A 15069-nucleotide genomic window follows, 5' to 3' on the forward strand; every position below is an offset into this window, starting at 1 on the left:
TACTCTTCTTTTAATTTTTTCAACTATTCAAAAATGTAAAAAACATTCTTAGTGGTCTGGGCATGGTTGTGCAAGTATGTAATCCTAGCTACTCAGGAGGCTAGGATAGGAGGATGGGGATTTGAGCCCAGCCCCAGCAAAAAGTCAGCAACGCCATCTCAATCTACAAACCAGGCATGGTAATGGGTACCTGTAATCCCAGCTAGACAGGAGTCATAGATAGGAGGATCATGGTCCTGAGGCTGGCCCCAGGCAAAAACAGGAGACCCTATCTGAAAAATAACAAGCAAAAAAGGGCCAGGGGTGTGGCTCAAGTGATAGAGTACTTGCCTAGCAAGTGCAAGGAGGCCCTGAGTTCAACCCCTAGTATGGTGCCCTCCACCTACCAAAAAAAAAAAAACCCAGGTGCTCTTTTTACCTGGCTCATGCCTATAATCCTAGCTGCTCAGGAGACAGAGCAGCTAGGATTCGAAGCCAGTCCCAGGCAAATAGTTCACAAGACTCTATCTTGAAAAAAATCCATCACAAAAAAGGGCTGGTGGAGTGGCTCAAAGTACAGGTCCTGAGTTCAAATCCCAATACTGCGGGGAAAAAAATCTTACCTATATATACGAACTGGATGAATACAGAATTTTTAAACATGTTGAAATCACCATAAGAAGGGGACTAAGATAGAAAGAAAAATAGAGGGGATAAACTGATTCAGATTATAACACATATATACATGGAAATGTCACAATGAAACACCTTGTACAGCTATCTTAAACAAGTAAAAATATCTTTTTATTTTTTCAAAACTGGAGAACAGAAAGGTAAAACAGATCCTATCTAGGGAGCTGGTACCCGTGGGAGGAGGGATAATATAAAGGAAAAGTGTGTGTGTGGGGGGGGGTGAATATAGTGAAAATATGTACTCATGTAAGAATGGAAAAATGAGACCTGTTGAAGCTATTCCAGGAATGGGGGAAGGGGAGAGAAAGGAGAGTGATGGAGGGGGTGAATTCAACTATGATACATTATAAGAACTTTTGTAAATGTCAGGATGTACCCCTAGTATAATAATAATAATAATAATAATAAAAGAACAAGTGGGCCTGTAGGCTGCCCTTTGCTGACCCATGTTCTTCATCTTTGTTTCAGAGGTACAATTAAGTTACTTGGAAACATTCCTTGTGAGTTTGAGAGAAGAGGGCAGCTGGTAGTCTAGGAAAAAAATTTTGTCCCACTATACAGGAAATGCTTTTCTGAGGCCACCACTCAGAAATCATTGAGTGGTACAGCAATGATTTTCTACTCTAGCTGGTTTGGAGCCTGAACCACCCCTGTCCCCATGATGTGTCTGACTCTCTTGGGACTGAGCCTGTTCCTTGTCTGTAGTTCCTTCTCCTATTCAGATGGCTTCTCATGTGCACATGCAAGTCAGTTCTCAGCTGAAGACCCCAGGGGAAATCTCAGGTCTCTGGCTCTTCTCACTGCTCTTGTACTCTGCTCTGCAATGCTAGCTACCTTGATTTCCCTGAATTCTCTGAGAAGACCAGTGGGCTCGTCATACTTAATTTCCTTCTCTCTAGGATCTCTGTCCTTGTTTCATGCCAATGTCTGTTGCCAGACATTTGTTTCATAGATTTTTGTCCAGTGTTTAAGCAGCAAAGGTAGAACTGTTGCTTGTGCTCTATCTTGACGAAAAGTCTCATCAACATTCAAAAATCAATTTATTACATTGCCAGATTTAATGAGATGTTTAATATCTTAACAGATGGGGAAATACACTTAATAAAATTAAATGTCTATGATATTTAAGATAAAATAAATCAAAACTCTTAGCAAACAAGGATTAGATGAAAACTTCCTTAATCTGATAAGGGGTATTTTTTTTTTTTTTACAAAAATCACATTGAATTCAAGAATGAAGCAATGCAACTTTTCTGTTATGACTAAGACTATGACTCCCGTTATCACTCCCTGTGCCCAACACCACTAAATCCCGGCCCATGGGTGAAGACAAAAGATCGTAAGGGTAAACAATTCTTTGAAAGGAAAAAACAAAACTTGCACTGTTTGCACTTGATATAATAAAATCTACAAGAAACTCAAAAGAATCCACAAAAAATATAACTAGTAAAAATTTAATTAGGCTGCTGATTCAGCATCAGCACACACACAAAAAAACCCAATTAAGTCAGTTAGAAAATGAAGTTTAAAGGGATCTATTTATAATAGCATCAAAAATTAAGACAACCAAGAACATATCCAGAAAAAAGACAAAGTGCTATAGGAAAACTATAAAACTTCACTGAGAGATATTGAAGATCTAAGAAAATGAAGCAATGTATCACGTTCATATGCTATGTATGAGTCGATATGTAGAACTGTCTTTTCTCCTCAAACTGATCTATGGGTACAATGTAACCCAGACCAATCAAATTTTTATGTGGAAATTAATAAATATTTATAGAAATCAAAGAGACTCTTTAAGAAGAAAAATACAGATGAATTTATCAAAAAACTATAATAGTTAAGAGAACTCAATTACAAAAAAATAGTGGAATAAAATAGAGACAAAAACATTTACATGTACAAAGACACTTGACATGTGACAGTGGTTTAGTGAAGATCAATGGAAGGAAAATGGACATTTCAACAAATGGACTTGGACCTCCAGGTATTTGGAAAGAACATAAAATTGAGGCCTTACCTCCATCATTCACAAAACTCAATTACAGGTGTGAGAAATTCCTTTTTTAAACAAAAGTAGAACCAGATGATGCAAATCATTTAACTGAGTTTTCCATTTAACAATGTAGGATGAGCATCTTGCTTTACCAGTAAATATGTAGAGGATTATGTATTAAATGTACCAATTTACCTACACTGTCTGACTAGTTTGTTACATATATTTTGCTACTATAAACATAGTAAACATATTTGTGAAAAAGATTCAATCCCCTGAAGCTTCTTTCATACTCTACACTACTTTTAATGATAAACATTTTAAGCTATTATGTGGCAGCTACCCTATCCTTGAATATTTTATTGCATTTTCTTTTATTTTTGCAGAGGTGAGGGAAAAAGAATGAATGTGCTTCTGCTCGTTCAAAAAAGCAGTGTCAGACGCCTTTATAACTGGTGCAAAGATAAAAGCACTCAGCATTCGAATGTGGCTAATCTAGAGCTGTAATCACAGGCTCACTGAGCTCAATCCATTCACGGCATTCAGTCATCAGAAAAGAGAACAATGGTAACAGAATGTGCACAAAATGCTGCAACTACATATTACTAAAGACTGAGTATAAAGGAAGTGTGTAAAAGAAATTTTATCATTCTTTTTAAAATTCCTCTGAAACTGAATATACTTTTTTAACCTTTATTTACTCACTTTTACCAATGTTTTCAGAATTCCATTATATAAGAAAGCAAAGACTGCCTACATTCCATATTTATCTGACCATATTTAAGATAAGTTACTATACTTAGTAGACAAGGGGTATGCATATATTTGAGACACTTCAAATATACCACCAAGTTGCCACTGAGAAAGGCACTGTAATTTATATTCTCATGAGAATACGAGAGCATTTACACTTTGTAATCTATGACAATTCAGTAGTTACTATTTTAATTTGTATTTCTTTGATGTTGAGCACTTTTTCTGTTCCCTTACCTATAAAAATGCAAATCAAAGTCAATACATATGTCAAATTCTTAGGACAGGCATAGCATGTGGTAAAAGCTCAGTAAATATAAGCTATTTTCTTTATCAAATGTTGATTTCTTTGGCAAACGTTCTATTTTTACCCTTTGTCCATTCTTTAAATTTTATTCTTTATTTCTTATTGATTTGTACTACCCTATCACATCCTAATATTTTTCCCAATTCGTCATTAAAAATTTATAGCATCTTCTTAAATAAGCTGATGAATGTGTCAATTGTTGCCTTATATATCATGTTTGAAAGACTGTGTCCTCTCAAGTTTATATTGATCATCACTTAGATTTTACTCTGGTACTTCAGTAGCTTTATTATTTCAAACTTAGTTCTCTAATTCAACTGGAATTATTTTAGAAGGTGAAGGGAGCTATGTCTGCCAAATGTTTTGCAATAGATACGTATTACTTTCATAATTAGAAAATAACTCAATACTCTAAATATTAAAACTGAAATCAATTTCTCATTACAGTCCTACTACATGGGCCAATTTTCTGACTGGCCAGGACAACAGAGAACATATTTGATTTGCATAAAAGCTGAATATAGTAATCAGCTTTTTTAGGAATGACTTCTATTAGCATTTTTGTCAATATAAACTACTAAAGTTTTCTCTATGCCAGAGTCAGTAAACTTTTTCTGAAAACAGCCAGATAGTAAATGTTTTAAGCTTTTGGGCAACACAGTATGTCACAACTACCCAGCCCCACCTCTGCAGCTCCAGGGCAGCGCCATGGACAATATATGTATGAATAAACATGGCTGTATTCCAATAAAACTTTATTTATGGATATTGAAATATGACTCACTTTTTTAATGCATCACAAAGTATCTTTGTGGTTTTGTTTTGGTTTTTTTTGTAGTACTGGGGTTTGAACTCACAGCCTCTGCTTGCTAGGCAAGCACTCTACCACTTGAGCCACTCCTCCAACCTCTTGTTTGTGTTAGATATTTTCAAGATAGGGTCTCATGAACTATTTGCTCAGGCTGACCTCAAACTGCGATCCTCCTGATCTGTGCCTCTCCAGTAACCAATATTACATGCATGAGCCACTGGAGCCCGACTGCAAAGTATCATTCTTTTGGCTTTCTTTCCATCATTTAAAATTAGAAAATCAGTTCTTCTCCTGTAGGCCATACAAAAGCAGCTGCCAACCCGCACTTTATTTTACCATTTATTTGAATACATGGTCTATGGCAGCACTATCCAACAGAATTTTCTGCACTGATGAAGAGATTTTACATCTGTGCTTTCTCATGTGGTAGCTACTAGCCACGTATTTAATACAGTCACAAAAAGAATGGGTATTTACTCAAGCTCCACATTTTTTTACTCAAGTGATAAAAGAGATACTATATAGATTTTCATTTTGAAAGGCCTTGTGTCCTAAGCCCTCTGCAGGCCAACTAAGCCATAGCCAGAACATTTGCTCAGAGCCCTATAAGCTTCTATGCTATCACTGCACTCTGCTGCTGCTTCTCATTGATACTGTTCCTTGCAGGTACACCATATCCTCTTTTTCCTAATCCTTTCTTCTGTGCCCACAGAGCAAAAATAAAAATACTGAGTTCAGCCAAGTGCAGTGGCTCATACTGTAATCCCAGAAACCTGGGAGGCAGAGATCATGGTTTGAGGCCACCCAGGGCAAAAAGTTAGTAAGACCTCATCTCAACAACAAAAAGCTGGTGGCACATGCCTGTCATCCCAGCTACATGGGATACATAAGTGGGAGGATCACAGTTCAGGCTAGCATGTGCGAAAAATAAAAAAGGCATGAGATCCTACATGAAAAATAACTAAAGGAAAAGGGCTGGGGGTATGATTCAAGTGGCAGAACACCTGCCTAGCAAGAGTGAAGCCCTGAGTTAAAACCCCACTATCACCAAAAACAAAAAAACCCAGTGAGTTAATGTCAGAAAATCATACAACTTTGTCACTTTTTCCATATACCAAATGCTTTTCTAAATAATGAAAACACTTACCATCAGGTCAAGCTGGCTGTTCCGGGTTGTGATGGACAGCTCAATGGTGGATAGCTGTACGTCCTTCCAGTCCTCTGGGCTCATCTCTTGGGAGAGGGCTATAGGAATCCATCAGACAAGGGTGAGTTTCTTCTACTGATATGTCACCCACCACCACTGAGCTGCCAGTGGCTCAACTCAGCTTCCCAAGTCCTTCTGCCAAATCTCTACCTTAGCTTTACTTCATCCTTTACAGGTATGAAGTGCCAGGCTCAAAATGGCAAAACACTCTAAGCCAAAAACACCCCTACTGAAAGCAGTCACAAAACATAAATGCCAATGACAGACAAAAGGGGCACAGAGACTGCTGTGCTGATTCACAGATCACTGGGCCTTGCTTTGGTAGGACCCAGAAGGCTGAATCCAGTGATCTTAGAATGGCTTCTCCTGCCCTAGTTACATTTTTAAAACTGATTTTGGGGGTTAATTGAGGATACTTCTAAACCAAGCAGGGCTTTCCAATCTGCAGTAACCATGTTCCTCACCGTCCTGTGGCTGTGCCCAGTATGAGGCGAGCCTGCGCAACACTCTCCTGTACAGAGAAGGCCGGGAAGGGGTCTCTTCTGGCTCACTGGGAGGTCTCTCTGTAGGTCCTACGTAGGAGATGGAGGCTTGATGAATCTGAGGCCACTCCTGTTAATGGGGAGAGGAAAAAACTTTTGTTATGCACTCAAAATTCCTAATTCTGGGAGTCTCTCTCTGCAAAGGTTGGTATTCTAGCTATTCCTACTAGCAAGCTAGCATCTCTTCACTGGACAGAATTTCCTCTAATTTGGAATGTAGAATCCTTAAGCTTTCTTTTCCTCTCTGTCTACATTTTTCTCCTTAACATACGGCAGAGAGAAACACAAAGTGGACAACCACTGTTTATACTTGTGTAAAACAAACAAAAATATCCATGAGTGGGGCATGGAATCATTCCATAATAAACTCATCCTTAATTTACAGAAGGTGACACAAAATGAAACTGATGAAATCCTACTTCACTTCTGGAATCATACTCCACATAGACGCCTAAAATGTTTGGCCTAGCCTTGCAACCCAAATCCAGCTTAGGGTCTTTTGCTTCTGCTTCAAAGTTCATCATTCTTACTAGATTTTTTTTTTTTTTAATCTACTTTCTAGCACCCAAGTCCAGTGGAATCCTGGGTCCATCCACAGGAAAAATTCAAATCACACTCTAGACTTCCAGGTCATGAAATCACCTCTAATTTACCAGAGCCACTATTTCCATATAGCACATCCTGGCTCTTATTGATACGGGTAACTGTTCCATCTTGAATATATAAAGCTCTGATGTGATAATCTTAGTTGCCAACTCAATTGGTTTGAGAAACACTGAGGAGGTTAGTAAAGTGCATCTCTGGATCTGTCTTAAGGGTGTTTCTAGAGATTATTAGATCATGAGGATTTTGGCCTAATTTATGGATTAATCCTTTGATGGATTCCTACTGTGATGGCATCATTGGAGGGGGAGAAAGGTGGGAGGTGGGCTTAGCTGGAGGAAGGAGGTCACTGAGGGTATGTCCTGGGGGCTATATCTTGCCCTGACCCATTCCTATAATTCCCTTTTTTTCTCTGCTTCCTGGCTGCCATTGTGTGAACCGCTCTGTTCTGCCAAGTTATCCCCACCTTATTGGACTGACACCTCTGAAATTGAAGAGAAACCTTTCAAGTTGCTTTTCTCCAGTATTTGGTCACAGTGTTACAAACGTCTGAATAATATACTTGATATCCTACTCTCTAATTACACCCACATTCTTCTGGTTGATTCTTTTGTGTCCAATGTATGTTAGAGTGAACTACTTTTCTGTTTTCAAGAGGGATAAATTAGACAACAGTAACAATTCTGGCTTCTCTCACTCTGCTACCTACTCCTCCCCAGTCCAGAGGCATCAATTCAAGGGCCCAGCCTGCCCTTGCTCCCTGTCTGTCAGCAGCTGCCCTCGAGATGTGTTTGCTTTTTCTTCATGTGGTAAGCTTTCATAGTGGTCTCTACCCTGAAGCTGCCCATTTTGGGTGGATAATTCAATCTGAAGTATTAGGAAGTCAGACTGCAACGACATATCTAGGCTATGTCCTTCACTCCTGCTGACATTTAGAAAGCTGGCATTTATCTCCAGAACCTGGTTCCTGCGTATTTTTATAACTTGGTTCAGATTCAGAAGAAGAAGACAGGAATATTATTTGGGGGCCTCTAAAGACCACAGTCACACCGAGTTCAATCACACTGAGAATTATTGTCCCTGACCACTCCATTTTTTTCTCAATGCCAAATTAGTAGTTGATTACATTGTTTTTTCCTTACTTTTGGCCCTTTTGTGTCTTCATCCTTTCACAATATGACCCCTAATTCTAGATCAATCCTGTCACCAGGTTTCTGTACTCCAACACCAGGACTCAACATTATTAGAAGGAAAAAACACCCTCCTGCTGAGTATTAAAACAGAAAAACACAGACACACACAAAGGACACAAATTCTCTTGGTGTCAGGTTCTTAATGACACTTGATAATCCTAGTACTTTTTGCTTTGATCTTCAAATCTTCCATGCCACCCACCTCACCTTCAGAAGATCACTTGCTTCAATAAGCACATCAGGTACATCAGTGAAAGCATCCTAACTCTCTGTATTTTTGCTAGCATCTGGACCTATCCTCTCTTATCTCACTGAAACAGACAGCCCTTCCTCTGTCTAAGAATAATCCAGTACTCTGGACCCATATCCTTCTACTTCTGGATTTTTGCCAACTCAATCCTACTTTTGTTCTCTTTCTTTTCACTGTCCTTATCTTTTGCTTCTGGTATTAAGACATGGATATTTTTCCAATTAAAAGTCCAATATTCCATTGACCTCCTATTTCTCTGCAATTTTTGCCTTTTCTATCTCCTTTTCTTCAAAGTCAAGTTTCTTGAAGGAGTTCTACACTTGCTGTCTCCACTTTATTACCTCCTATTTATTCCTAATTATCTTCAATATGGCCTCACCCCCAATCCCTTTGGAGGTAACCAAACCTTTGGTGGCTACCAAATTCAGTTGACATTTTCCCATTTTTATTTAGACTCTTTGCTATTGGTTCTTAAAATCCACACCTTTTTCTTGAAATTCCTCTTCTATTGACTTCTATGTTGGGACTCTCTCCTAAATGTTTTCTTAGCATTTTGCCATCATTTCTGAGACTGGCTCTCTAAATATTTATATTCCTCAATGCTATTCCTGGACACCTGTTGATAATTATAACTCTATCAAACCTATAGTTTCAATGCCACTCACACATTTATGACATCTAAATCTATTTCTTCAGCCCAGACCTCTTTGCCAAATTCCAGATATAAATCACAACTGTATCTCCATTTGCATTTCTCACAGGTGTGTGACTCTTGCAAACATACCAAACTGAAAATTTCATTTTTTTTCACAAACCTGGTCTTATTATAATATCATCAACATTAATGGAAAACTAAGTTATCAAACTGTAGTCCCTCAGAGCACACATCTGGTAATCCAATACTCTTCCAACTTTTGAAGGTTTTATCTCAATAACCTTTGAACTATCTGCCATTATCAACTTTCACTATTCACCATTAGACTACACTTACTCTATTCCCATCACTTGATTAGTTTCACAATCTTCTATCTGCTCTCCTTGCCTTTAGCTACCAATGTCCAATCTCTTGTCCACACTGCTGCCAAACAATTTTCCCAAAATATAGGTCTGTTTATGTCATGCCTCTGCTTAAAACTCAGTGCCTTAAGGATAAGTCAGGCCACACATTCATGCCTACTTTAACCTGCCCTTCCCTGACCTTCCAGCTTTGTTTTTGGCCATCCAATATCAATTACAATCAATGACCACAGTCCACCACAATAACTTCACATGGCTTATTTCTCTACTTCAAATGCCCCTTATCTAGTCCTACACATATTTCCAAGTTTAGCATATGTGACATGTCCCCTAGGAAGACTTTCTGGCCCTCAGACTTAGGTAGTGCTTTCTCTGCTCCTACCTTGGCTGCTCCACAGCCAAGGCCTTCCACATTTCTCTCTTACCACTTGACAAATTGCTAATTTACTTTCACTTCTCTCCAGGACATAAATTCTTTTTGGGGCCAGAAAGCCTGTCTTACTTGGTTTTGTATCCCAGGCAAATACCAGTAATTGCTTGCTGAATAAATGGTGTATACAGTTTACAGTTTCTGGTATGCCATTTAAACATATAGCTACTCTGTTTCTTCCTCATTGCACCTAGTGCCTCACCAATGAGATTATTCCCTTGAAAAGAATATACCTTACTGATTCAGTCTGCCTTGGGTATAGAAAGGCCTTGCCTTCCCAAGTTGACTTTTAAAATCATGTAGATTTACTACTAGTACTTTAGTGATTTTTAGATGTTTATACTTAAATTTTTAAACCAATTGGAATTTTTCTAGGTTAAGGGAGCTATGTTTTATAATGGACATGAATTACCAATAACTCTGAATGTTAACATGAGAAACAAGTTTCTTACTACCATTTTTCAGATTAGCCAGCCAAATTATGAACAGACAACTTCAATTTGCATAAAGGTTCACAGTTAAAAGTGACTTTTCTATTAGCATTTTCATTAATGTAAATTCTTGAGCTTTTCTCTGTGCCAATATTTTTTACTGTTTTGTTTTGGTTTGGGTATATTGCTGGAAATTTAATACAGGGTTTTACTTATGCTAAGCAAATGCTCTACCACTGTGCTATGTCCCCCCACTCCTAACATTTTTTAACATATAGTATATAGCAGCCTCACAAAACTTTCTCTAATGATGGAAATGTTCTATATCTGTACTGTATGACACATTAACCACTATTTAGCTAGTATAGTTTGAAAACTACTGATATTTTTTTACAAGCCTGTACAATTATATATATTGCAATATAAATCTTTAATTCATTGGCACATACTAATATAGACGTACATACAAGTAATCAATAAAAAAAAAAACTAAGTAATCAAGATATGTGTCATTCTGGTTCAAGATTTGTCTGGCAAAGGTGATAAATGAAAAGCAAAGGGAAGTATCAAAGAGAAATTAAATATGGGTTTGGTGATGGAGGAAATGCGTATGCAGATGAAGGGGTAATTGCATATCAAGACAAGAATGCTCTCTGTAACTATATATAATCAAACATACCGCACTTTAGTGTTGGAGCATGTCACATGCATTTGTAGCAAGAATTTTAGAAAAACCTGAAATATACACATGACAAAGAAACAACGGAACAATAGAGGGTAATTCATTTACAGTGTAAATTGCATTTACCTGAAGAGTGCTGAAAAAGTGGGCTGCCTTGGTTTTTAGAGGCCCAAGGTACCAGTACCTGAGAAAGATCACAATAAAAATCTGATTAGAACATTAAAAGACAGTACCAGGTGATAGTATCACTCATGACAGACAATACATTAGAATTTCACCTCTACTATGATTGGCTGCTCTGGCAGCTTAAAGATTGTGGCTAAACATAAAAGAGTATTACAGTACATTTTTAATCTGCATTTTGATGCTATGTCTCAAGGTATGTAATTAGATAATAGAAAGATTCTTGCAACTTCGAAGTATAACAGAGACTCCTTGAGTCCCTAAATTCACAAAGGTCACTAGAATGGTCTTTCACCACAGAATACAGTTTAGTATATAGTCAAAAGAGCCATGAGGAGCGGAAGATGAAGCCACACTGAGATAACACAAATGGTATATGGTCAGATCTGTTATAAGCTACAGGACAAGATCCTGTACCCCATTGTGTCCTCTCTCACATACAATTAAAATATGCAAACCAGCACACTTTCACATTCCTCATGTTTTGCAGCTTTAAAATGGCAAGTGTTCAGTCTGGGAGTGAAGAGGATCTACTACATGCATATTGCTAAATTCATAAAGTCTACTGGAAAGAGGAAGATGACTAATTGGACTTAGAAAGTGACATAGGTAGATTCCTAAAACTTGTGTCTTACCAAAAACCCCATCTTAACTTATTTATTCTGATTAATATGCATTTATTTTGCTCCTACAATATGCATAGAGGAAGAAATACAAAATATGCAGAAGAAACATACAGTATAAAATTCCCACCTTTGGGACTTTATGATTGAGAAATTAAAGCCCCCAAATGTAATAGAAAATAATAAATGACTACATATGTCATGGTATAACTGATCACTATTGGTAAAGGGAATCAAGATAGGACAAAAACATAAGTAAAGACCTAAAATCATTGGAGTAGCCACACTTGTAAAATGAATGACACAAAAATACAGTAAAGGTATGGACCTTAGAAAGTACCTTAGGGCATGAGATGGGTTCAGATACATGAAAGAGAAAGAAAACATCTTAGCAAGAAGAGGAGCAAAGGTATGGGAAACAGTAAGAATACCAGCCAGAAAACGAGGGGAAGCTTTAAAAAATAGAGATGCACAGCTACACAACTAGGGTTGACGACATGGTAAATTGAGCTTGGAATACCAGAATAAGGATTAGATATAATCCAAATAATACAATGGACAATGTGGGACAATTCTAAATTATTATTAGGGGTTAATATTTTGATGCTACTAATGAGGGCTTTGGTCATCTGATTTTTGCTTGTTTGTTTTCCAAGCTTACTTTATTGTTTGCTTCTTTTCCAGTTAGCCAAGTTGAAAACATCCTGATTCAGGCAGTTTATTTCTAAATTGTCAGCAGTTTCCTTTCCCTTTACCAATAGTAAATTTTGACACTATGCTTGAAGTCTTCCTATGGCCAGCCAGAGGATGATTTCTTATATCTCTTTTGTTTCTTATCTCACACCAAAAGCAACTCAGTGACCAATTCTAGCCAAAGTTCTATATTACCACCACCAAATTTTAAAATTCATTGTTCAAAAACAAATCAAAATATGGGACAAGGATGTAAGGTATTCCTAAAACAGGTGACCTGTACTTGTGCTTAATTGTTGGTTAACACATTTGGGGAAGCAATTTGTTCTCACTAGACTTTTTCAGAGAAAGCTAAGCAATTCTTCTTTGTGAGCTATGGGAATATGAGATTATAGATCAAACACAAGGTAATTTGTGGAATCAACATAATCATGGCATACTTACAAATAAAAGGATGTAAAATATTTAAGAATGTAATTTGTAATATAATACAGCAATGTCTCTCTTCTGACATTCTGCTGTCTGGAATTTCATTAGCAGGAATAATTAAATGAAACATATGAAAAATTTCTGAAAAGAAAGTGTGGCAGGCTGGCCTATGAAGTGCAAGAGGGGTTTCTTGATGAGAAAACGGTGTATGTGATTAATCATAATTCAGCCCAACTATACTAAACCCACAAGCCCTGAGCTTTAGAAAAAGGATGTAGAAAACCATCCATCAGTAATGAAATGAACCTCATGTGGTATCTCCTTTACTCCCACCTCAGGAAGCCACTGCCTACACTACCTCTCTGCATGAAATGGAACATGACACACCCTCTTTCCAAGTCAAAAGTTTCATTTCATACAATGGATTCTCCAAAAATAAGTCTATTCCCATGAAAGTCAGGAGCAGCCCTCTAATCAGCAACTCTACAGGCCAGTCCTTCCATCTCGCAGCTTAGCCAGGTGTCCATCCACCTTTCTTCCTTCTCTAAGAGGGGCAGCCTGTGCTCTCTCAATCCATTTGACCTTCAAAGAACACCCCTCAGAAAAGTCTTCCAACCAACTGGGACTGTAAAGGCTCCATAAGGCTGAAGACGAGGCAGCACCTTTCACTTGGTACCCAGCTAAGCATACTGCCAGATGACAGGCGATCTAGTTTTCCTTTCAGTCTAGCTTGAGACTAAACTACACTAAAATATTATACATAAAAACAGAGGTATACCCTTCTCTTTAGCTACCACCAACCTAGTATCAAGAAAACTGGAACTTTCCTCAACCTTTCTATAAATAGGATGCAAACCTCTCCCTACCTAATTATTCGGAACAAATTCAACCTTGAGCCCCACAAGATTCCCACAACACTGTGTATTAACTTCTTTGCTTTCTATCCCCTCTCACCCTTTCATTCTAAATATCACTAGTGCTATTATTACAAGACAGAAAATACTTAATTGCACATAGTACAGGGACAATAACAACACCAAGGGCAATGATGGGAAGACATAAAAAACAGGAAAACCAGTTTCCCCACAGCAAAAAAACTAGTACAGGAACCAGAGGGAAATGAAGAAAACAGATACTCAGATCCAGACTCCAACAAAATGAAAATAAACTATGCCAAAGAACCCAATGAAGCCCACAAGAATAATTTAAAAGAAGACATACTACAGGTACTCAATGAGAATTTTATAGAGATAATACTGGATATGGTCAACCAAAATGTACAGGAAACACTCAAGAAATTTCAAGACAACAAAAATAGAGAATTTGAAAAAGCAAAAGAAGAAATAAAGGAAACCATAGAAGCACCGCATAAACACCAAAGTGAAACAGAGAACACGATTAATAAACAGATAAATGAACTCAGGACAAAAATAGACAACATTAAAGAGGAAACGACCCAGGATATGGAAAACATCAGAAAAAAGAACAAAACAGAATTGCAAAACAAAACGGAAGGCCAATCCAGTAGAATAGAACAAACAAAAGACAGAATCTCAGAACTCGAAGATGAAATGGTAATTAAAGGAAAAACCGAAGAACTATTAATTAAACAACTCAAGACCTGTGAAAAGAAAATGCAAGAACAAACCAACTCCATCAAAAGACCAAACTTAAGAATCATGGGCATCAAAGAAGGAGAAGAGGTGCAAGCAAAGGGAATGCATAATATATTCAACAAAATAATAACAGAAAACTTCCCAAATCTAGAGAAAGATATTCCCATACAGATGCAAGAGGCCTCCAGAACACCAAACAGACCAGATCAAAATAGAACTACTCCACGACATATCATCATTAAAACAACAAGTTCAGAAACTAGGGAAAGAATATTGAAGGCTATAAGAGAGAAAAAACAAATAACATACAAAGGTAAACCCATCAAAATCACAGCAGACTTCTCAACAGAAACATTAAAAGCAAGAAGAGCTTGGGGTGAGATCTTCTGGGCACTGAATGAAAATAACTTCAACCCCAGGATACTCTACCCAGCAAAACTATCATTCAAAATAGATGGAGCAATAAAAGTCTTCCATGATAAACAGAAACTAAAACAATATGTGATCACAAAGCCATCACTACAAAAGATTCTTCAAGGGATTCTGCACACAGAAAGTGAAACCCAACGTAACTATGAAAGGACAGGCAGCACTAAACTACAGGAAAAGAAAAAGCAAGAAAGTAGAG

At 37.6% G+C, this 15069-nt stretch overlaps 1 protein-coding gene across 6 annotated transcripts in view; it reads right to left on the bottom strand.

Annotated features, from left to right (window-relative positions):
- Positions 1 to 15069, bottom strand: part of Agk (acylglycerol kinase) — a 93062-nt gene that overhangs the window by 7433 nt on the left and 70560 nt on the right. For all 6 annotated transcript variants that reach the window (XM_074061814.1, XM_020183572.2, XM_074061827.1 and 3 more), the window contains 3 exons: positions 11024 to 11081; positions 6214 to 6361; positions 5690 to 5787 (listed from right to left, as the gene is read on the bottom strand). In XM_074061814.1, coding sequence (XP_073917915.1) covers positions 5690 to 5787; positions 6214 to 6361; positions 11024 to 11081 — 304 coding nt within the window. The remainder of the gene's footprint in view (positions 1 to 5689; positions 5788 to 6213; positions 6362 to 11023; positions 11082 to 15069) is intronic.

Source organism: Castor canadensis, chromosome 2 (genome assembly GCF_047511655.1).
Source record: "Castor canadensis chromosome 2, mCasCan1.hap1v2, whole genome shotgun sequence".
NCBI lineage: Eukaryota > Metazoa > Chordata > Mammalia > Rodentia > Castoridae > Castor > Castor canadensis.